Source organism: Epinephelus fuscoguttatus, linkage group LG18 (assembly GCF_011397635.1).
Source record: "Epinephelus fuscoguttatus linkage group LG18, E.fuscoguttatus.final_Chr_v1".
Taxonomy (NCBI): Eukaryota; Metazoa; Chordata; class Actinopteri; order Perciformes; family Serranidae; genus Epinephelus; species Epinephelus fuscoguttatus.
The window spans coordinates 17,913,825-17,938,122 of record NC_064769.1 but is presented as its reverse complement, the minus strand read 5'-3'; the positions used below and the strand labels follow the sequence as shown (position 1 = coordinate 17,938,122).

The window sequence follows — 24,298 nt, the reverse complement described above, 5'->3', positions numbered from 1 at the left end:
CGGCACTGGTAGCCATGGTGTCTACCAAGCTGCCTGACTGCAAAGCCTTAATGTGTAACCTAATTGGAGCTGGTTTGAATAATATCTCAAAATTTTTAATGACAGTTTTCACTCACAGCACTCTGATGGGAACATTGGTAAAGGGGGTAAGTTCTTAATTAGAGAGCAAGATAAAGTCCTGCTATTTAAAGCTTTAAAGGTGTCATATGTAACATTCCTGCATTAAATGTCTAAAAACAACGAGACAAATGTTCGATATTTTGTTGAATTGTGTACTTACATTATCCCAAATGTGTTCAACAATGTTCGAACACAGAAATCTATAATTTTGTTTTAGCTGATCTCTTTAAACAGTTATCTGCATATGTGAGCAGAATCAATGGGACAAGATTTTGGTATTGGAAGTGTTTTGGTTTGTTTGTAGTCCGTTTGTAGTCCAAATAGCATTGACTTATCAGGTTTGAGTGGATAGTAACCAGTCAAAATGCAATCTGAAACCATCTGCTTTTGTCAGATGACGATTTAGCTTTATATTAGCATCTTTATGATTCAGTTGTATTCATATGCGGGTAGAGATGGAGGAAAAGAGGAAGTCTTGATCTGGATATCTGTTGCTACACTGGATCTCCCAGAATATTGGCTGTTGCCCCCAAAGGCTTTCTCGTCTTCATACTGATAGCCAAAGGAAGATTGTGTTCAAGGTAACATAATTTAATTTGGTCGCCTGTCAATGGTGTCATATCCTCTTCAGCCCCTCAAGTTGCTCTAACTTCCAGGGAAACATGAAACACCAGATGATGTCAGAGTGTTGAAGGAAGTTGGTGAGTAAACACATTAACTTCCTTGTCTGTGAACATGATGTCTGCCTGAGAAACATCAAATAGAGTTTCATCTGCAATGGTGGTTGTTTAACAATCACAATAACAGCTCCCATGATGCCATGCAGCTTCACAGTGTCATCAAAGTCCATCTTTTGTGGTGTGTGAAGTATGCCAGAGTAGGCTTTACTCTGTGTGTTCCTATTACCTGTCAGCAGGTCAATTTGTCCTCTCAACTTCCACTCGGATTCCTTTTCAAATCAGCGTTACATCTCTCTGCACCCTCTCTCTGCCATCTGAACTAAATTTACTCCTAATCCCACCTGTTGAAGTGCAGCCTCTGTGTGTAACGTGAGACTTGTCTCAGTTTCACAGGTCACAACACATTTTATATTATTCATATCTGTCGAATAACTGCCGGCGGCTACACTGAAAACTAATGAATGTAGCGTAAATATAATGAGGTTGTGTTTTTCTACATTAATTTACTTAAAAATCATAAACAGTTTAATGACGTGAGTTTTCTGAGCTTGTTAAGCCCAACACTTTTGCCAGTTTTCATGTGTGTAATGGTTCTCAGAAATTACAATTACAACTGTTTTTTTTTTGTAGTGACTGTATTTGTAATGTGACAGTAATTGTATGGTCTGTCTTTGTCTTATTGTTGTGTAAGGGATGTTAGGCAACATCCTCTTCTCTACTATTACATAGCACCTTCTGAAAATTCCCCCATTCACTGCTCCGCTGGCAGACAACCCTCTGAGTCGTCTAGCCAGCTAATTTAAAACATGCCAATGAATCCACACTGCTTTATATTTTCTATATGAATCAAAATATAACTAACCTGCTTACTATTCGCACTATGCGCCCGACAGGCTGACAGCTTTTACTGCTCAGTCAAATGTGTGTAAATTAGCATTTGTGAATGGATGAGTGTGAACAAAAACACGCCTTTTTCTTTTATGGATCTGGCGTGTGGCAATAACAGTAGTTAATTTGTTACAGCTGGCTTCTGTGTGTATCAAACCTTCTGATTTGAACAAAATTAAAAGCAACTGATTGTTAAATTCAGTACAGTACATTTCGCAGAATGGGAACAAGATTGGGGAAGAGGGTGACGGTTTACTTTTTGTTTAAAAGAGGAGGTGAAAGTGAAACTTGATACTTTGCACTGCGGTGAGAATGCTGATGTATTTAACGGACTTTCTCAGTGTGAATGTAACTTCCCAAAGTAAACTCTGAACCATTTTACGGCCAAAAACAAAGACCAATTCGTGGTTTAAAAAGTACTCGCACCCAGACTAAAAGTACCAATGCCACAACGTAACACTGTTATGAGTATAAGTCCTGCTTTCAAAATCATTTTTATATAAAAGTAAAGAAGTATTTTTAGCCACAAGCAGTTACATATCAAAAGTAAAAGTACTTGTTCTACAGAAAAAAGCAGCCAAGACAATAATATATCAGTGTGTAAGCACAGCATTGGTCAAGGTGGCGCTAATTTAAGTAGCTTTAATTATAGCCACTGTGGGTATTTAACTATTGTGGTTTACAAACTGGGGGCTGAGCTCCATCTGAAGGGTCACAAGATAAATTTAAGAGATGATTAACAAGGGAGGAAAGAAGAAAAAAAAACCTCTGAGCCTTTGACAATTATATAAATGAAACCACGTGAGAAGTTCAGAGGAGAAATGATACACATCTGAAATGGGACAAGGGGTCGCTTTTTTTGGTCAAGCAACCACTTGTTTTAATCTTTTAACAGTATACTGTACTTTGCAAGATTATCACATGTCTTTCTGTAAGATCTTAATCTGAAACGTTACCATTAACTGGAGTAAGAGGTGCAATATTTACCTCTGGAATGCACGGACACAAAGTATGAAGTTACATGAAATGGAAATATTCGAGGACCTACAAGGACCTAAAAATTTAAGTACAGTAATTGAGTATTGAGTAAGTATTTGTCCCCAACAGTACAAATATTTTGTGACACACAACAATTTTTCACGTAATCAAAGTTTTTTTAGCTCTTATATTGCACATCTGCTTTTATACACTGCATCCAAGGTTAGCTAACATCAATAGATATTTTTCATGCAGCCACCAGGTCAGCCAGAGAACCAGCGAAACACTGAGAGCAAGAAATCACACGAGGAACAGACCGACAGGTGAGAGAGGAGTCAAGGCGGCATGAGGGACAGAGAAATCTAACACGTAAAACATCCCCGCAGTGAATAGAAATTCAGGTGTGTAGCTCTTTAAGACTCAGTAAAACACTGATATTCCCTGTGTTACATCTGATTCTAATTTGGAGAAAATCCAGCTTCACTTTAATTAACAATTATCAACTCCTGCTCACACCCCAAGTGCTATTTTCTATGCTTAATAGGAATTGTACAGGGAGACCTGCAAGATTTTACAGGAGAAGTAAAGAAGTCTTATTATCATAATTGTATGCAGTGCGTGTGTGTGTGTGTGTGTGTGTGTGTGTGTGCATGCGTGCGTGTGTGTGCGTGTGTGAAAAAGAGAGAGAGAGAGTGAGTCAGTGTCTGTATATCTGTTGTGCTGTAGAGTAAATCCTCCTCAAGAGTCCCGCCACACGAATCTCAGAACCCATCAGCTATCGGTCTGAGGACGATAAGCCTCTGTGGGCCACCGACAGTATTTGGGTAGATCCAGTGTAGCCAGCGGATATCCAGGCCAAGACTTCCTTTTCCACGTGCCAATCATTTTGACTAAGTCCTGCAAACATATATGTGTATATGAACGCAGATACATACTAAGAAAAGCTAATATAATGAAGCAAAACTGTCATCAGACGATAGCCGATAGATTCTGAGATTGGACATCAGTCAATTCTCTACACGAAATGTTGACCTGCTGCTCAGGACGTAATCGTTCAACAATACACTACTCCAACCACAAACAGAAACCAGAATGCTTCCGATACCAGAATCTTCTCCAGTTGCCTTCATATTCTGCAAACATATGCAGAAATATGTTCATAGATATTACGCCACATCACTACAGTCCATCCATAGCACCCAGTGTGATGCTAAATAAGTACTAAACGCCTTTGAATTCAAAGACTCAACAGTCCATTAGTAATATTTTGAGAATTCAATTTATTGTTTAAGTGGTTTTGTCAAAAAAAAAAAAAGTCAAATGATTGATTCTCAGTGGAGAATAACTGAATGTTTTGGAGGTTTTGAACTGTTGATCTGGCAAAACAAGACATCTGATGACATCAGCTTAAACTCAAGGAGATTGTGATGGACATTTTTTCACAGTTCTCTGATATTTCATAAACATATTCAACGATCAATCGACAATAACCAGCGGCGGACTCCGGAGTTTTGCACGGCGGCGACCAGATCTTTGCTCTCAAACCACAAAAAAAATGTGATGGCACAACAGTCTCCTTCAGTACATTATTCTATGCTTTCTTTTGATTTTCACATTGGCTAGTCATCCTGTTTAATTTGTCTACTGATTAAATCAGAACCGTTGAAACAAGTTGTAGGAAGCCTCTGTAAGTAATTGGTTGCTGGCAGACACTCTGTGCTGCAATAAAATGGTTAATCAGCAGTGCGGTGCACTGTAGAGCCGATGCGCTGCTGGTTCTGCCGGCCTGAATAGAATATAATGTCTATAGCCTTACTGTTGTGTATACAGCCTTTATAGACTGAGCTGAGTAGTGATGCGCGGGTCGATCCGTAACCCGCGGGTCCCGCAAATGGACCTGCGGGTCGGGCAGCAGTGATCATCTGTTAAATTGGTCTGTAAATGATATTTTGACATTATTGGCCATTACTGTCATGGCATCCGAAGGTACTGATGCGTTGAGTAGGTGACAGTCTGTTTCAATGGTCGTTTTCAAAACACACGTGTGTCACACACTCCAAAAGAAACTTATTGAAACTTTAAACATTAATTTATTGTACAAAATGGGGGAAACAAACGTTGACAAAAACGGTACCATAATTCATATTAAATTCAAAAGATAACGAAAAAACAGCTACAAGTTAGAGGGAATAGTGATAAAGTGGTAAAACTTGGCATTGATCCACAGCCTCAGACGGATGCGCTCAAGCGTGCCGTGCGCACAAGCTCAGTTGGTAGGCTATACTATATTTTCACATTTTTAACAATGCAATTTACTTTAGGTAATTTATCTACTACGTTTAGCACCAAAAAAAATGTCAAAAAAGAATATCGAGTACCAAATTTTCATAACGAATACCTACCCATAGAAACGAATATTTGAATATCCGAATATTTGGGTACAGCCCTACTAATTGCAATATATTGCGATATATTGTGATACTGTAAACAAGGCAATATATTTAAAATTTTTAATCTAATTTAAGGAAACCTGTTGTAGTATAAAGAACAACCATATGCATAAAAACTTTTACTTTTTTATACTTTTTTACACATTCAGGACACTGTATTTATTACAGTTCCTGTAATCTTCAGCATCATAGCATTACTTTTTGTGCAGCCTGAGCAAATTAATTAACATTTGCTTATATAAGAAAAATAAATCCATAAAATAAAAGTCTTTGCAGGTAAAACAAAATGTAAGCAACTAAAATTCAATTCAGTGTTTTTGAGAATTGATACAGTATCACAAAACATACAATAATATTGTGATACTCAAGTGTATCAGTATTATTTTAAACTCTTTTCCCTTCAAAAATGCTGACTTGACTTTGATTTGTTTAGTCAGCATAAGCAAAGCACATCTCCATGGTCTACACAGATATAAACAAACAGCAACAAAATCCTTAAACAAGTGACACACCTTCAATCCCACATAATCAATAGCTGTAACATGTAATCAAATAGGTCCAGATTATCAAACTTTATTAGGCCTCGGTGTGCTGCTCAAAGGGAGTCATAATTGACGGTTTAGGCTGCCAGCTAACATCTTGCAAATTGGTGAGGTAATACTAAAATTTCACACTGCTGCGTACTTGTTGTGCGGCTTCTTGTAATACTTTTTTTTCTGGATGCCGATTTCCTGCCACTGAGTGCTCACCACGCTGACTGTGTGTGTTTGTGTGATCACTATCATCCTCCATGCGTCTTTAAAGATCAGTGAGCACTATGAAACAGAATTATCAGAAAGGCCATATCGTATCAGAGCTGGATGATATAACTATTTGCTGTTAGATGTTTGGAAACACAGTTCGGATGTTTGGCAGTTTTGGGGGAAGTGAGGAAGTTATTGTAGCGTCTGTTAGTGATGCAAACAAAACTCAATTGAAATGTACACTGTATCTTTCTCTATCACACATGCTCGTGCAGTCTGAGTAAAGGGCTCTCCCCACCAGCAGTAAGAACATCTGTCAAATATCTACTGCAGTGCCTGAGAGGCCTTTTCACATCAAGTCAGCTTTAATAGGTAACTGAGGGCTGAAATTCTCACTATCGCTTCAACCTCTCCATCCAATATTCCTGCTTTTTTTTCCTCCTGACTGTTGTTCTGCTAAACCAAACCCAATATAATCCCTCTCCTGTTTCCTCCTCTCCCTGTCTTCCAGAGGCTTAGTCGATATGTTAGACTTCTACACACGTGCGCGGTGAGATAATGAAAATGTTTCTATAAATAGGGACAATAGTGCTGACAGTAGCACTCTCTCAAGTGAGATATCGCAGTGTAATTTTCACCAACACAACCACACACGCACACTGTAAATACCAGCGAGAAAAATCTCCCCCATTGCCGTGTGCTTCATCATGGCGATAGTCCTGAAGCAGCATATAAACACTTGAGTTGCAATGCAAACACATTGCAGATATGTGCTATATGAGGCTCAAATATATCACTGGATCAATGCGCCCTACACATCTTAAACAAACAGCACGACGCTTGAATCTGCAGGAGACTAAACCGTTCGAATCTGCATGATACTGAATCCTGCTCTCAGTGCAGCTCCCGTATAACATGCAGGCGTTATGCTCACATTCATTTGCCTCTCATACAACCCAAACTCATGCTGTACATCTGCACACAACACATATTTCACCACTTCTCAGCCATACAACCTGCTAAAACTCCAAGACTCCATGTAATCACTCCTCAGTCTATATAACCCAATGCAACATAATAAAAAGCAACCATAAAACTAAACAGACTGTACAAGCCTCTAACCTCAACTTTCACAGCAGAAATGGAAGCCGAAGTGAAGAGCGATGGGATGGAAAAATAATTAAGATGGATAGAAGAGAGAAGCTTTTTCATTCTCACCTTCCAGCTCCTGATGAATGACATCGGAGAGGTTGGGCTCTTCACCCCACCAGAAGATCCACAGCTCCTTGGCATCTGGCTTGATTTTGCGTCGCCACACGCACAGCAGGTTGGCCTGCACGCAGCGCATGAAGCTGCGCAGGACCGGGTCGTCTTGGGCCGGGGCCGAGATCACCGGTCCGTACTCCCCACTGCCTTGGAAGCTGTAGCAACGCCATTTAATGCCTGTCAACTCCGCCTGTAGAGAAGAGGAGGAGAGGGAGTAATGATTAAAGCTGCTGTAAACAGTCCGACCTTAATACAGCACCGTTATTATGTGCAGCGACAAATAAAGTCATTTCACTCATATTTCACACGCAAACACTGAAACAATTAGTTGATTCACTGAAAAGTCAATTCGACAGAAAATTAATCTGCAGTCAAATTTGATAATCCATTAATTGTTTAAGTCGCTTATCAAGCAGGAACACCAAATATTCATTCAATATTATTCAATGTGCTGCTTTTCTCAGTTTTATATCACTATAAATTGTTGTGGGGTTTTTTTTAGCTTTTTTTGCAGTTATTAGAGAGGACAGACATATGAATGGGGGGAGAGAAAGGGGGACAATGCACAGAGGGCCTCAGGGCAGACTTGAACCCTGGCCAGGCTAAGAACTAAGCCTACATGTGGCACACACTCTACCAGATGGGCTACCAGGACACCCCTAAACTGAATATCTTGTGTTTTCTTCTGTTGGTTTAACATTTGAAATCATCATCTTGGGCATTTCTCTTTATTTTCTGACATTTTATAGACCAAACAAATAATTAATCAATCAGGAAATACCCAGCAGATTAATCAATACTGCAAATATTCTTTATTGGCAATCACAAATGTCATATGGAATTTTATATTATTTGAAATTATGTCAGCAGAGCTCCTGTTGTAGCATATTCTATACCTGTGCATGTTAATGACAGTGGGGTTTTTTTCCCAACATTTATCTCACATGCCGTAAATAAAATAAAACAACCATCATGCGTAAATCTATACTGTGATAAGAGTCTTGTTAGTGTCGTGTTAACCTTGAAGTGCTTTACTTCAGTGCACAATAGATTTCCCTCACATGAAAGAGAGCATCAGACAATATTCGATCAATAACTGCACAGACTCTTTCCAACTGTGTTGCATTTTCACTGGCTTCCTGTTTACGCAGCCATGATCTTTGTATAAATGTTAAAGCACAGTTAACGTCTCCTTGTGTTCTTACAACCTCATTCACTCGGCGCTGTAAAGATACGAGTATGTGGAGGAGAAGAGCAGGAGAGTGACGGTGAGACATAAAGGACGGCCTTGAGTGAAATGTGGGGAATGAACTACTACAGGAGAGACAGCATTGAAATATAGGAGCAAGACATGGAGAGTGAGACAGACGCGAGGAGAGGAAATAGTGTTGGGGTCAATGGTTGGAGCCCGGCCCAGCGTCTGACATCTACTCCATTTAATCTAATGGGATGATAGGTGTTTATGTTGCCTATTGCGGACTTGGGCGTGGAGGCTCTGCACCATGATACATTTAGTGATGAGCTGGAGACAGAGCCAAACCTCCACCTGTTTTGTAAATGAGCATACATATGCAAATGAGCAAAAAACATACAGACCTTGCGATGCTTGTGTGTGCTTTGGAAACTCTTTCTCATGTTTGTTTGTGTCCTTGTGTGTGTGTGTTTCTGCATGAATGAGTCGAGCGCACAAAAGGCATTGTTGAACAGGACAGAGATTTGGCAGGCAGGGGGGAAATCTCTCGGTGTGTCGCGCTGCCCTCCTCTCCTGTGTTCACCCAGCTGTGAGGATCGTGTTTGGCACACTGGCTCGGGCACCAAGACATCCAAGACCAGCTGAGAGAAGAAAAAATACTGACCCATTTTGGGATGGGGACAGGTAGAAAGGAGCGGCTCAAAGATAATTAAAGCCTGCAGTGTCTTTGAGTGGATGAAGAAAAGGGAGGCTCCGCAGCTTTGATGACCGTAGAGAGAGTGTGTGTGTTTTCAGTTTGAAGGGAACAAGCAGGGATGTGTCCGAATCAAACATCTAGCCAAAGCTATGCATGCACTAAAGCTGCAGCATCTTATACGTGAGCGTACACCGAGGTATGCACGTGACCCCCAGGAACATCCTGACAGCAGAATGCACCCATAATTACAAGCATGCCCCTCCTGTAATGACAGTGTGTGTAATGGGAGATATAAACATTGGCGCTGTGATAAGCCAAGCCCTAAAATTAGCCATGACAAGGTCAAGGATGCTGTTTCTCCCAAAGCAAAGAGGAAGACATCTGCTTGCACTGCCTCGTCACTCCCAGTCAATGTCAAAAGTTCCTCCGCTGTTTGACACAGCTGTCTGCTGCTACTGAATCAGGAGCAGAGACGAGGAGGCGAGGAGAAGTGAAATGTCAAAAAATATATTCACAATAAAGGCACACCAGTTGTTGGTTTTTACACGGCAGCACACACTCTCTGGTGAATTGATTGTTAAAGATCCCCTCCAGTTATGTTTTTAGACATAAAAATATTCTGCTCGGAATAATAATTTGAGTCTGATGTGGTGTTTCAAAGAAAAAGTTAACAAATCTACAGCCATGCTCGCGGCTCTGTGAGGCTGTGTGCAGGCACGGGGGTGCTTTGAGCTAAATGAGCATGTTAAAATGCTCACAATACTGACATGCTGCTGTGTTGCAGATATTATGTTTACAGTGTTTACCATCTTAGTTTAACACCTTTGCTAAGTAGCACTAAACATATAATTAATATAGTTAGTTTATGGATTTTAAGAGAATATATGAGAATTCCTCTGGTCAATCAAATTGTCTTCTAATACAACATATGCTCTCTGTATACTATGTAACCATCAATACCTTTGCATCTGTCCATTACCAGCTACTTCAGTTTGCACAAGCCTCCTGCAAGCTCGTCTGGTATCTCCTTTCAAACTTGAACACACGCAACTTTCAACACAGTCTCTTCAAAGTCCTCACAGTTCTTTGCCACATTGTGTTTGTGCAAAAAAGAGAACATTTCCTCAGATTCTGAAGTACAATTTCAACAAGTCATCTCTTCAGGGCATTTTGTAGAGGCAGCCATATGTGCCAACATTAGTAGTTTCATTCATTCTCCAAAAATTGACTTTAACCTTGAAATGTCAAGTTTATTCTTGAAATTTGAATTTATTCTCAACATTTTGACTTTATTTTCCAAAATACAAAAAAAAATTCTCTGCTTTATTTTTGTTATGCCTGCTACTATTACTGAAAGTTTGACTTCATTCTTGAAATCTGACTTTATTCTTTAAATTCAACTTTATACTCAACATTTCAACATTATTTTTTTAAAATTGAAAAAACAAAATCTACCCACTCTGATTTATTTTTTCTTGTGCCTTCTTGTGTTCAACTTAATTCTTGACATTTCACCTTTATTCTCAAAAATAAAATTAAAAAAAACGATTGAATTCCTCCTCTGAATATTTTTTCCTCTGCCTGGCACCAACAATAAAAAGGTTTAACTTTATTCTTGACATTTCAACTTTATTCTCATAATGCAAAATTAAAAAAAAAAAAAAATCACCTCTTTTCCCCTTATGCCTTGCCCTACTACACTTCCCTACATAGTACAGCACAGGTTGATGGGAAAGTCATTCAATTTAAAGATATTTAGTGACACACAAAGGCTTTGGACAAACTGAAATTTTTGACTTCATGATGCTGCTACATGAAAAGTTGAGAGATCCTGATCCTATTCATCCAATAATTCTTAAGACATTTCAACCCAAATGTGCTGGAGAAAAAGTCAGGATTGATCCTCTGGGGATCATGAATGTCAATTTCACAGCAGTCCACCCAGTAGTTAAGTTATTTCACTACTGGACAAAAATGTCTCCTGCTTCACTGATAAGTGCACTCTCAGTGCGTGTGCACTGCCACATCATATTCAAGTTACAGATCGGCTTCCAAACTAACTGCACTGTCAACTCATGCTTGTACATGCCTTAAACTGAGATTTAAGGTGAGCAGAGAGAAACTGATATCCCCCTTACTGCGTCAAACCGCGCATACATTATTCTGCACGGTGAAGGTCAAACATTCAAGTGCAGTAACAATAACCAAAACACATTTCTGAGTGGAGGGAGGCTTTAAGGCAAAATCTGTTCCCTCTCTAGTGCAGAAATATGGCTTAAAGTCTAATATTTCTCCGATAACACGTTGTATTTTCAGGTGAAATATGGCGCTAAATGGCCAGAGGCTGCACTATGTCTTTCAAACACAGGTGCTGTGTATTTGTTGGCCATGTGTAAAGCACTAACCTAACACCCTGCTGTACTCCTGTGGAGGATTAGCTGAGGCACAGTTGCAGGAAGAGGAACAGGGCTACAGTCACATGCTCCCAGGCAGATCCAAACACATGCCCGCACACAAACACTAACACATACGCACACACATACACAGACGTCACGCACAGCAGCTGTGATGATGCGCAGACCAGAAGTGCTCAAAGACAGTGACATGCATCAGGAGGCAGACATATTTTCCGGCTGATGTCCAGTTATTTGTCGGTGACGACAGCTGTGTTTCAGTGGGTGTTTCTGTCCCATATGAACACATATGCATCCACATGTATGGAGTCCCTGGAGTCGCGGTAATACCAGCGCTAAAAACACGGCAAATTGTTATATTTGTATGAATAAATTATCACTTGTAACACATAAGAGAAAGCAGAGAAAAGCTGTCAAGCGTGTCAAGCTATTATCTCTGCGACTTTGGTGACAAATCAGTGTTGTGAGTAAAATCCTGTCACGCAAATAAAAACACCATTTAATCATTTTTGCTGTAGTTCTTTCATTGTTAGTCATAAAAGAATCGGGGGTGAAAGATGCTTAAGTGCACTTTAAAGTTGGATAATATGGATAGAATAGATTTAGTGTGCAAATGTCCATCAATCAGTGGATAAATTACACCATGCACTGACTGTTTAAGTAGTGTTTTAGGTGGTAAAGGCAGTAAAAGGGTCAGCCAATTGGGATTTCAATCTCATTAATCTGAGAGGAATTTGAGTCCTTTTGTGCCATTAGCGGCGGTGATGATGATGACGATGATGTGCTTGGTAGGACAGTGAATCTATAGCCACGTTCGTCAAGATGGCAGGCAAAGAGCAGAGCAAATATGCACCTGAAGCAGCAATTTCTTCGACTCCCTTCAAAGCACGAAAGAGCAAATCAACGATTATTCCAGGCAGCCGTCTCTGTCTCCTTTAAAAACTACCGATGGGGTAAAACAGGTGAAGGGGTCAAGGAAAAAGACGGCGAATTTTGTTTCGCTGTCAATAAAGCCAGCACTCCTGCAAGCCCCCTTGTTCTGTTGGTTAGCTGGTTCAATCTCTGATTGAGTGCAGGACCAAAAACAAGAGCTTTTCCTCCCATTGCTAAGACAGACCGAAGCTTTGACCTCACTCTCACCTCTATTATCTTTCTTGTCTCCACTCTCCCTCTCATCTCTCAGCACTCTCTCACTGTCACGGATGCCTATTGAATACACCCAGGAGTATCTCACGCTCTCCCTCTCGCCTTTGTGTTATTCCTCTCTTTATGTCTTTTTTGTCTGGTAAACAGAGCAAAGATAACAGCCAACCTTATGTTTCCTGAATATTTTTATGTTAGCACAGAGGAGGTGGAAGATTGCACTCTATTTGTAGTATTCTATTAAAATCACCTTCTCAGTGTCGGTGGATTCTCTATTGCTTTACATGCTTTTGTACTTTTTTTTTTTTTGAAAATTGATTTAAAATAGGAACCTGAACTTAAAACCAGAGAGTTAAAAATAATTTCCTGACTATACAGTGAACTGAGCCCAGGCTTGGAAAACATAATCTGCATCCCAACCAGAGGTCAACCTCAGTGCAGCAGACATGTGCTTGTAATCAAAAGGAAATATGGAAGTCAGAACTTTAATCTTTGGCATACATTGCTCAAACAAAAAGTTCTGGATAAACCGTGCGACTTTGACAGAAGAGAGAATAAAGAGGTATGCCTTACTGCAGGTCTGAAAAGACAGACACAAATACATACCATATATATACTGCATATTGTTTTAAGCCCAGGAGCTTTACAATGCAGAGGAAGCCTCCGCTACTTAGATAGCAGAGCTGAGAGGAAAACACACTTGACATGCACTTTGCAGGAATGCCTCTGCAGACTGAAAATATTTTTGCTCCTCCTGTTCTTTCTCAAAAAAAACTTGTGGGACCTTTTGAACGGACCTCTTAAACTTCCCAACATGCAGCTGAATGTATGTTTGTGTTGGACTTTTTCCACATAGACAAGGCTGCGCAGCTGCCCGGAGCAGAGAAAGGCATGTAATTTCACATTCGCAACAAATGACTGTTAGTAATAATTTAATACATGCAGCTAACTAAGAGAGAAATCAATAAGAAAAACTGTATTTATTCTGGTATATGCAGCTTTATTAAGGACACTTTTCCATCAGGATTGCAGCTGATGGGAACATTTTCATCTCAGCGGAGCCTCATGCTCTATCAAAGTTGACAGAAAGCGCATGAGAATGTCATCTAAGAGAGATGCCACTTCTTTAGGAGTCTCACAACAGTGTAAGAGTCTCACAGTCTGATAGTCTGACAAAGGAGGCACTTTAGGCAATTGAGAGACAGCTTGTATCAGCAGTTTTACCTACTCTGGCACAAGTGAAACACTCATTCTGTCAGAGTGCCATAGCTTTCTCATCAACGTCAAATCAGTTTAGACACTTGACAAGCTGCCAATATTTGGGGTGTGTTCAGATCACTTGTGATGCCTGCAAGTCTTTCGATAAGACTCGGAGTCTTTATCAGACACATGCAACACTCTCTTTTAATGTCAAAGAACAGGGTATAATTAAATCATTTGTAACAGACACTCAGTACAACTTATTTGCAGTTTCAGCAGCATTTTTGTTTAAAGTTATAATCTTTAAGATATTCATGAAATTATACCCCATTTTTGAAACTACTTGTGCATTGCATTTATCACCAATGTATCTAAATTCTGCTTTTGTCTCTCTGTATAGTAGTTTTCATTGTTAGTGGTTGGGGTGTAAATCGCAAGTTGCATCTTGATACAATATAATATCGATTTGTTGGACAGCAATACAATATTTGCTGATATCACAAAGTCTGCCACATGCCATATGATTTTGATTCAATCTAATTTAAGGGCATGTGATCAATATGAGACAATATCAGTAAATATCCTCATTGTCTTAATCTTGGCTGCTGGCCATTACTTGCCTGGCACTAGGCCACTAGTGCTGTTTGCATGTGCTTGGACGGAAATGATGACACAGACATGCCACAGGAATTTTACAATAAAGATGTATCTTAAAGATGACGATATGTATTAGTGTTTTCAGTTGACACCGATGGTATTGGATTGTTTATTACTGAATCACTATTTCAATCCATATCAATGTATCCTTAAACCCCTAATTAGTGGCGGAGTCCGCCATTTTCTCGCTCAATTTTAATTGCCTACCTACGCACAAGATTTTTGTAATTTTATTTTATTTTATTTATATATTTATTTATATATTATTTTTTAGTTTTTTGATTTTATTTGCCACAGAGGTTAGTGCTCATCGTATTTGTCCTAAAGCATCTACAAAAGAGTCATTTTGCACATTTTTCAACTCTCTTCTGTTGTGCAGAAAATTACTTGCCTTGTTCGTGGCATGAAATCAGATGGTGGTTGCTCATAGCATAAAGGAAAGGGCAAAATATTATATGACTTCTTTATTAAAACATGGTGACTGTGTGTGAGTGCGTGGTAAACAGATACAACAGTTGCTCTTTTGTATTCCTGATAAAGTAGCTGCTCAAGGAGCATTTGCTGTACTAAACCACACTTGCTGTGAGCACCAGATACCATCAACCAGGATTTAAATCTTAAGGATTACAACTTTAACGGCACAATGTTCAGAAGTGGCACGCTGAAGCAGGTTAATACAAAATCAAGTGTGAAAAAGCAAATATGAACAAAGACAATGAAGGTGGCTGAGCTGCTAAGTCAGCAGTGAGAAGTCACCAGTTAGAAGAGCCAGTGGCAGAAATCAGAACAGGCAACGACTCCCCCTTCATCAATTAACCCGCTGAAATCAAATTAACCCACAAGGAGTCGCGCTCCCCTCTGGCATTTTACACCACAAATGAAGAGCGATGCACATTACTGCACTTGTGAGGGAGAGAGAGCGACACAAAAGCACCAAACAGGTGTAGAAAGAAGGCCTCTGGGGCTGCAGACACTAAACAGATGCTTTTCCTCTGCCTTCTGCCGCCACCTTTACAAGTCCCTACAAAACAAGGGACCGTCATTTGATCTGTGTTCTGCTGTAGCATCCAGCCCTGGGAGGTGAGCAAGCCAAGCGACCTAATTAGAGCAGCGAGAGTCCCCAGGGCTGAGTGACGGATAGACCTGCCAATCACACCGCAGAAAGCCTCCATCAAGCCATGACTTCTCACCTGACACAAAGAGAGGCGGGAGGCAGGAGGCGACAGCAGTGGAAGACCAATAAGGACAGCGAGACATTGTGTACAGTGGCACTGCAGCATCTGAAAGGGCTGACAAGATCCCCAGCCACTTGGCAAATAAAACAACACAAAGCTGCAGCGTCAGGCTGCTTTTAAAGTGTTAGGGGACAGGCTAAAGCAGTGGCCCTGCTTAGCCTAAATTATTAACGTGCAAATAAATAAACCAGTCTCTGCTTTACCAGTGTCTCTGGTGTAACTTAATTAACCGTGACAAGCCACGGGGAGGGAGAAATGAGAGAAAGACGCAGACAAAGACAGAAAAACAGAATCACAAAGAAGGAAAAACAGAGGACAGAGAGAAAAAGTAAAAACAGTAAAAACAGCAGTTGCTAGGCAACATACAACATCTATAGGAATTGAGCAAGGTATTCAGTTTTTTGAGATTTCTGTCTCCAGGGTTACAGTGGAAATGTAACATTGTGGTCCCTTACTTTACTCTAAAAATCACAAAGGCTTGTACTGTACGCCTCTGTATGTTGTCTCTGCTGAGCACAGCTACACCTCCGTTTGTTCCTTACAGCTGGAATTCATGAGCTCAAATTTGGCTAAAGATATTATCAAGCACGTCATACATGCGTCAGGAAAGTCCTGGGATTACCAGAAGCAAGACACTGCAGTGTGGGATTTCTCACCGAGTTTCTTTGGCGAGAGAAAAGAGAGAATTCAACGCAGTAATTGTACAATTAGCACTGCATGGAGGCTTCGGAAATGCCTACAAGTAGTTAATAGTCTGATTGTTCCTGAAATTGAGCAAATGGGGCATAAGCTGTATGAAAAATATCTAATTTGGCTTGTAATTTCCTGCATTGATTTTTTCCACAGGGATGCCATTTCAGATAAAATGACAGGCCTGCATAAATCAGCATGACTTCTCCCTGTTTCATTACACACCAGATAAACAAAATATAAAGGAGAAAAACTGGAAAGCAGCAATGCCTCTGCCTGTGTGTGTGTGTGTGTGTGTGTGTGTGTGTGTGTGTGTGTGTGTGTGTGTGTGTGAGAGGGAGTCTGTGTGTGCAGGACGTAGGCAGGGCCAAGCCATTAACTCCACCGTAGGTCACACCTGAACAGGTTTCAACCTGCAACTCACCTGGCTGCTGTCTGTAATCTGTTGTTTGCTCACTACGTGGGAGTGGCAGCCAATCAGAGCTTTAACACTAGAAGTCCGCTGCACTTCTCGAAACACAGTTCACACACAGCTTTATATAAATCCCACTCAAGTCCTACTCTCCTGTCCGTTCACTCTCTACAACAGATACAATGGTACCATGGCATGTTCCTAGCTCTGCCAACACCGCCCTGCCGAAACACTTAGCCCTGCAGCTCCATGCTCACTCAGTCATGCCTGGTAAATACTCTATCAAACCCTTTGTGCCTCACTTTTATACTGCAAAGTCCATTTATTCTGTGAGGCAAGCCAGGACTGAAATTGAGCTGTACAAATTTTCATTAGCATCTGAAAAATCATGGGTGTCTGCCTAATTCAAGATGAGAGAGAGCGCCGTTTGGCAGCGCAGGGAGAATCAATGCACCACAAATGGCTGTGAATCAACAGTCTGCACATAATGTGTTTGTTCTCATCAAGTACCCGTCTGATTGGTCGCAGATAATCTCTCAATGGAACATGAACACATGATAATTAGAATTTGCAACAGCGCGGCAGCCAACATTAATGTTTTCTCTCTCCCCTTGTTTTGCGGCTCTAAAAAGACACCCTTTAACCTAAGTGTGCTTTAACTGCAATTGAATCCCAGCCAACCATGATATTGGCAAAGCTGTCTGGCTTGCAGAAAATATTTGCCCAGTTACAAGCAGGGCAGTATCTCCCTTTAAAGAAATTCTCTTTGTCAAGGTGTCTGCAGTCAGGTGAAGAGATTGCGAACAGATCTTGTGATGGCACAGAGAGCAGCAGCATTATCGAACACAAGCCGTATCTGTTTTTTGGAATTTATCTACCAATCAGACAACAAGGCTTCAGACGTTGGGTTCAGATCAGAGGGAGTGTAGCGGCACACATCTAAAATGTAATAGTTTGGAGGGAAACTGTGTTAATCCATAGGGGAGAAATACCAGCGTTTCAGGGAATTGTGTCTTACTACAGGAGACAGAACTAAATTCAGCTCTGGTGCAAAATAACTTTGATGTTTCCCTGCCTAAAACTGCTACTCCTCTTCATTTCATAGAGAAATATTCATTATCCAAACAATCAGGTGTCATGAATTCATTAATCATCAAGAAACAAGTGTAATTTTCTTGATTACAGAGTGCTGATCCCTCATTCGGAGTTATAGTGTATTAAAAACTGGCTAAAATGACTAAATAACTAATAAATGTGTCCTTTTAAGAAGGTTTTTTTTGCAGCATATAAATGCTGAGTACCCAACAGGATAAGTAAAGTATACAATTAGCTTCACCTCAACCAGCTACCACATTAAAGGGGACCTACTGTAAAACTTCAATTAGTAGCCCGGGCTATTATTTGTTTAAACCACTGAACTCAACAGGCATACATTAGGGACAGACGTCTACATGGGACAGGCCTTTAATTCCTTTTACACTAAACTGTTGCCCAGCAAAGGTGGGAAATGCCATCAAATACATTATTCAAAGCAGTATGAATATAACTTGTATAAAAATTAGGCTTTGAATAACACATCAATTATGTTATGACACTTGTTTGACAGCACCCAGAATACCTATATGACACCACTTTATCCTTTTAAAACAATATTCATTACTGGATTCATTTTTATGTAAAACACTGATTCTTTTGATGGGTGGACCCTCATGGACTAAAGAATTATAAATAACTTTCCATGTGATCAGGAAATGGACACATATTTTGACTTTATGACCACTTCTGAAGAAGGGAGTCACCACTTGTTTTCTGTCATGCCGGTAAATCTGAATGACTAATGGTCTTGTCTGGTGCTTGTGGTTTCAGTAGAAACGAAATCAACCGAGCTAACAATGTGTACCATCTCCATACTGACAAAAGTTTAAACATTTGTATTTGTATACACAAGCTCAGCAGCTAGCTAACATTAGCTCAAGTGGGCAGTCAACAATGTGGTTTTATTCATCCAAAGACAGGCCATTATTTGTCAAAGTGTGTAGCTACACCAGGCTAGTAAAAGGGACTAGGTGTTTAATTCAGTCTAGGCTTTTAATTGAAGTTTTACAATATTGTGCTAATTTTCCAGTTTATACTTGTATTTTAGGTTTCTAGTAGAACGTGTTTACATGCTTTAATGTTCAAAAAAACACCCTCTGCCTGAAACGCTTCATTTTAGCGCCTGTCTCTTTAAGCCCTCCCTCCCGAAAATGCTCAAGTCTGCTCTGATTGGTCAGTGTTTGCAGGTCTTTCATATCTCAACATCTCTGCATGATCACTGCAGCTGGGGAATGACTGCAATGGAAAGTAGTGGAACTTTCTACTGTGAAAAATCCCCAGTAAAAGCTTCTAAACCAATATTTTCACAACTGGATATGTTCCAACAAGAATATGATCTGAAATCAAGAAGAAATGACCATACTGGCAACCAAGATTACATGTTTCCCTGATGTTAGCATGTAGCTACATGTAGCAGTATGTAATGTTAACACTTGCAGTAGCATGCCTGGAGCAGATGACCATATAAAGAAATATGTCAAAAGATGACATCATCTTGTCTTGAAAGTAGAAAAAAAACAGAAACAGAGAATTCAGAACAGTGTCAAGTCTGACGATTTTTCTCACAGGGATTACTTTTACATACATTAACCTCATTATTTGAAACTTTGGCCGCGTTTAATATGAACAGCAGACATTGTAATATTACAAGACCAAAAAAAATAAGGAACGGCATAATAGGTCCCCTTTAAAATCTATCTATCCTCTCAGTGCATACTCTAGCCAACTAGCTAACTTTCCAGCAATCACAAGCACTTGATGGCACCAGCTACTGCCCATTCCTACCAATCCTCTTTTCCCACTCAGCCTTCTGTCGCCCTGCACACATGCAGGAACACCAGCGGGTGCTAAGAATAGAACACAGCTGGCACTGCAGGGCTTACATATTTCACACTCAAGCCACCGTGCTCCAAAATACTCCTGCCCATCCCGTCCCATTTCCAGCTCCGGGACCAGCGGTGGTTCCCTCCCTCCTCCCCTCCTCCTTCCTCCCTGTCCTGTCTTTGAACCGTTCTTCACCTCTGTGGCAGGGCTCTGACAAGCCTACCGCTCAGATAAGATCCATGACTACACTCTGGGACGATTTAATAGAAAAGAGATGTGTAGTAAAAACAGGAGCACGAGTGAGCAATCCTTGTTCACAAATCATTTTGTTATGGCAGCAAACTATTCCAGGGGCCTGTATGTCTGTTTCTGACACACAGAATGCCATGTTCACACAGGTGGGCCACTGCAGGGTTGAGTCCTATTGGGATGACAAGGGATTCCCACAGCAGTGACAGGGGCAGATTAGTGGGAGGCGCCACACACAGACTCAAGGTGAAGCCAATGCTCGCTGTCAAAATTGCAAGCAAGCGGAGCCAAAAGCACAGGTTGGGCGTGGGGGGCGGACTGTTGAGTGAGAAGCAACCAGATGGAGCTGCTCCACTGGGCACACAGCAGAAGACTGGGGGGGTGATGCCTTGGAAACCTGGACTGATCCTCTCCTTGTGCAAGAGGACGTTGGCATGGTTTCAATGTCATCCTCAGATATCTCAATATGAACTCCACTTTTGTGGCTTTTACAAACAGCTGGCAGATTCTCGGTGATGATTCCTATCATCTTATCTTTCATCAGATAGTTCTTTTAAAGGGGGCTTTAAAGGATAAATCTGGTGATAATCTATAATCTTCTTAGTGTAAACAAATCCCATGAAAAGACCAAAAATAACAATATATTGATCCTGCTAACAGTAATTGTCTCTGAAGCAGAGTTTGAACTCTATTGTTGTGCAAAAACCATTAAAAACACATCAGTGAGCCACAGCACTGACCTGAGTGACACATTCCTCCATACAATGAAAAAATATAGCCCACAAACCTGTGGCAGAAAATAGTCCCCAACAAATTCACCATATATAACTGTTTGCATAACGTTTGCTAAAAACTACAGTGCCCAGCTGTTCTTGGAAATTATGAAGCTTTTTTTAAAAATAATGTTTATATTTGGAACCCTGTTTTTGGAAATTGTTAATTATAACGAAAATATAGATTATCGCCAGCCTTCACTTTTTTATTTATAGGCAATATTTGCATACAGCTGCTTGTGTTTTATTTGCCAGTAAAAAATCCAAAAATTATATATTTGCCATTGGTCTTTGTTTTCTTAATAAATTCAATTCTTCAATTCAATTCAATTTCACTTATAAAGCCCAATATCACAAATCACAATTTGCCTCAGAGGGCTTTACAGCATGTGACGTCCCTCTGTCCTTGGACCCTCACTGCAGATAAATAAAGCCACAACATGCATTAGCTTTTCTTTTTTTTATATAAGTTTCATCCAAGTATTGGGACCAAGATATTTACAGTTGAGAAATTAACCTGTCCGTTCTCTCTTCTGGAAAAAAAATGTCATGGCAAAATTGTTTCTAAATTACATTATGGGCATGTGTTACTTATTAATGAGAAACATATGACCACATAGGTTGTTTATATATGCAGCTTACTACAACCCATAGTTACATTAGTGTTAGGTGATAACCTTGAGTGGCTGTAGTAATTATGACAGGAGCACAGGAGGAAGTCAGGTGACTTAGTATAAAGAGCAAGAAAGTCCGTAAACAGAGACAGTTGAGGTGGATGGAGGGGTCATGAAATACAGGACTTTCACCCAGGAGACTTCTGTTTGTGTCACATGTGAAGCCAAAACTCAACGTTGACTTATTTTAACTACATTTGTAGTCACAAACTTATTTATTTTAAGCCAGAACATGATCTTTTTTCTAAAGTAATTTTGGTGCAACTGCAACTGTTTCCAACCACGTTTAAACCTGCAAACGTTAACAGTCATATGGGCTTCAACCTATTCTGTCATTTAGGTGTGACACTGGTAGAGGCCCTAATTTAGGAAACATTCCTGTGGGTCGTAATAGAGCGTAGGAATAACCGACTTATTTGGTTGTATGGGTTGGAGGACGCCAGTGTATAAATATACACCAATACCAACAATATGCAATATATCCAATGTATTAGCCAGATTAACATGTAGCTTATTAAGGGGCTGGGCAATATATCTATATTAAATCAATATTGTGATTTAAGACTAAATATCTTCTTAGACTGTGGATATCATAATATCTAGGGCTGCCCCCCTGACAAGGAATTTTCCTGGTGAACCAGTAGTTGTCATTTAGGGCCACTGGTAAACTAGTCAGTCACATGTTTTCAATGTAAATTTAATTATTAAATTACATTGTTAATACTGTGCTACATTACAGAGAAATACAAAACCGTACTAATGAACCTTCATTAATATAAGCCTATATTTCATCTACAATTGCACGTCACACACTGAGCGAGCTGCCTGTTAATGATGCTGTCGGCAAAGCAGTAATGATTGTGCTAAGTGGCTAACAGGCATATAGCTTTTTACATGTTTCAAATGATACGTCATGTTTGTAGTCGACCAATGAAGGTGAGTTTACATATCACCTTGGGTTCGTCCCTCACCTTCTCAAAATGAACCCACACTTTGGATTTCCTGCCCAACATGTTATTAACTAGCCTGTGGAATAACCACAGGTACCAGCCCTGGAAATTAATGTGACTTTCTGTCTGACTGCTGAGCGTGGCCATTTCCTGTATCTGTTCTGTTTTGATTTATTTTTACAAGTCACAGCTCCTAACAGTTTCACTTTTTTTTCTTCCTGCAACTAAGTAACCAATGAAATCTTGTCGACTAATGAACTTTCTGGTTGACTTACATTTGGTCGACTATTTGGGGGCAGCCCCAGTAATAACATAAGTGTCATTTTTTTCCTGGTTTAAAGGCTGCATTACAGTAAAGTTATGTAATTTTCTGATTTTTTTGAGTCATTATATCCACATTTTTGATAATATTTACACATCTCATAGTGTGAAAGCACCAATAGGCAACCCTACAGTATTGTAGCTGTGTAAAAAATATCATGATATTTGATTTTCTCTGCACCACTTAGCCCCAGTTTACACAATCTTTAAGATTTGGGAACTTCATTTGCCTTCTTTTGTTACATGAATAAAAAGATGAAGGTATCAAAAACAATATTATTTTGTTATCGGTCACAACACTTAGAGATATCGTATCAGCCAAATGGTGCCAAGCCCTTTATAACCCCCATCTCGACTGATTCTTTGCTCCGGCTGATCATGACACACACTTCATCCAACCGCTGCCTCTTCCTCATCCCTAAGCATCCTTGCAATATCCACCACCATTAATAACGAGGAAATGCAAACAGCCTAATATTAAAAAGGCACCGTCCCTGATTACCTGCTTCTTCTTACAAGGCACGGCCACTCACCTGCCATAAATCAAGACACTGCTGTTAATGGTATTCCCTCAGCCTCATCTCTTAGCACTTTATTTCCATGCCAGACAGTAGCATCATTATTATATATGCAAGATCTCTATTGGAATACAGTTTGGCTAATGAGCACCTCTTAGTTGATCACATTAGACCTCCACTTGAGGACACTTAATTACCAGTGTTGCACTCTGTCGAGGGGACAGAGGAAGTCCTTTAATTAAGGGCGCTGCATTCTACCTATGTTTATACAAGCCTTCGTCCTTGGGATATAGGGTGTACTCACAACCCAGATAAAGGAGATAAAACACGAGTGTGAGATTCAGCATGTGCGCGCGTGTTGCATTTGTGATACATATGTTTGTGTGTGCATGTGGGTGTTTATTTTATTCCTCTCCCCATGTTGGTGAATTCATCCGTGTGTGTATTTGTCTGTGTGTGTATAATGTGATGGGTGTTTGAAGTTTGTCTCCCGAGTCTAGATGGTTTACAGTGTTTACAATACATGCACAAACACACACACTCACACACACACACACACACACATACACACACACACACACACACACACACACTGAGGCTTCCTGCGTCGTGAGGCTCTCGACTGTCTCCTTGCATTTCACATTCAGGCTGGGACTCTGGCTCAAGTCGGCGTCATGAGAACCGGCCCAGTCCACAGAACGATGACTGTTTTCTCTCTCACTCTTTCTTCCTCCTTCTCTCTCATTACATTCCTCCCTCTTTAATTTTCTCCCCTGCTCTGTCTCACTCTCACTGTTTCTCTCTCAAACAGGCTGAGGCTAGCAGTCAGGAAATGCACATCAGTCATAATACTTTCCTAAAATGAAAACAGATTCCGCTGCAGCCTCACTCACTCCTTCGGCTGAAAACATTCCTCTGTTTCTCCTCTTGTCCTCCACCCTTCCCTCCTCCTCCACCGCCGCCACCGCCACTTCAACTTAGCACACCAGCTCGGGATCTTTTCTCCCACTTACAAGGGTCTCGTTTGCTTTTCTGCCACAGATGGATGATCACCAGCAACAAAAGACAGTTGTTTTGTGGGTTGTGTGATGGCAGCGATCTCCAGTGTGTGACACCGGCCTCACAGAGC

General features: G+C 40.4%; 1 protein-coding gene across 4 annotated transcripts in view; it reads right to left on the bottom strand.

Annotated features, from left to right (window-relative positions):
• The window catches only part of LOC125905718 (mediator of RNA polymerase II transcription subunit 13-like), a 98,810-nt gene that overhangs the window by 70,683 nt on the left and 3,829 nt on the right, over positions 1–24,298 (bottom strand). For all 4 annotated transcript variants that reach the window (XM_049603887.1, XM_049603890.1, XM_049603886.1 and 1 more), the window contains exon 2: positions 7,078–7,315. In XM_049603887.1, coding sequence (XP_049459844.1) covers positions 7,078–7,315 — 238 coding nt within the window. The remainder of the gene's footprint in view (positions 1–7,077; positions 7,316–24,298) is intronic.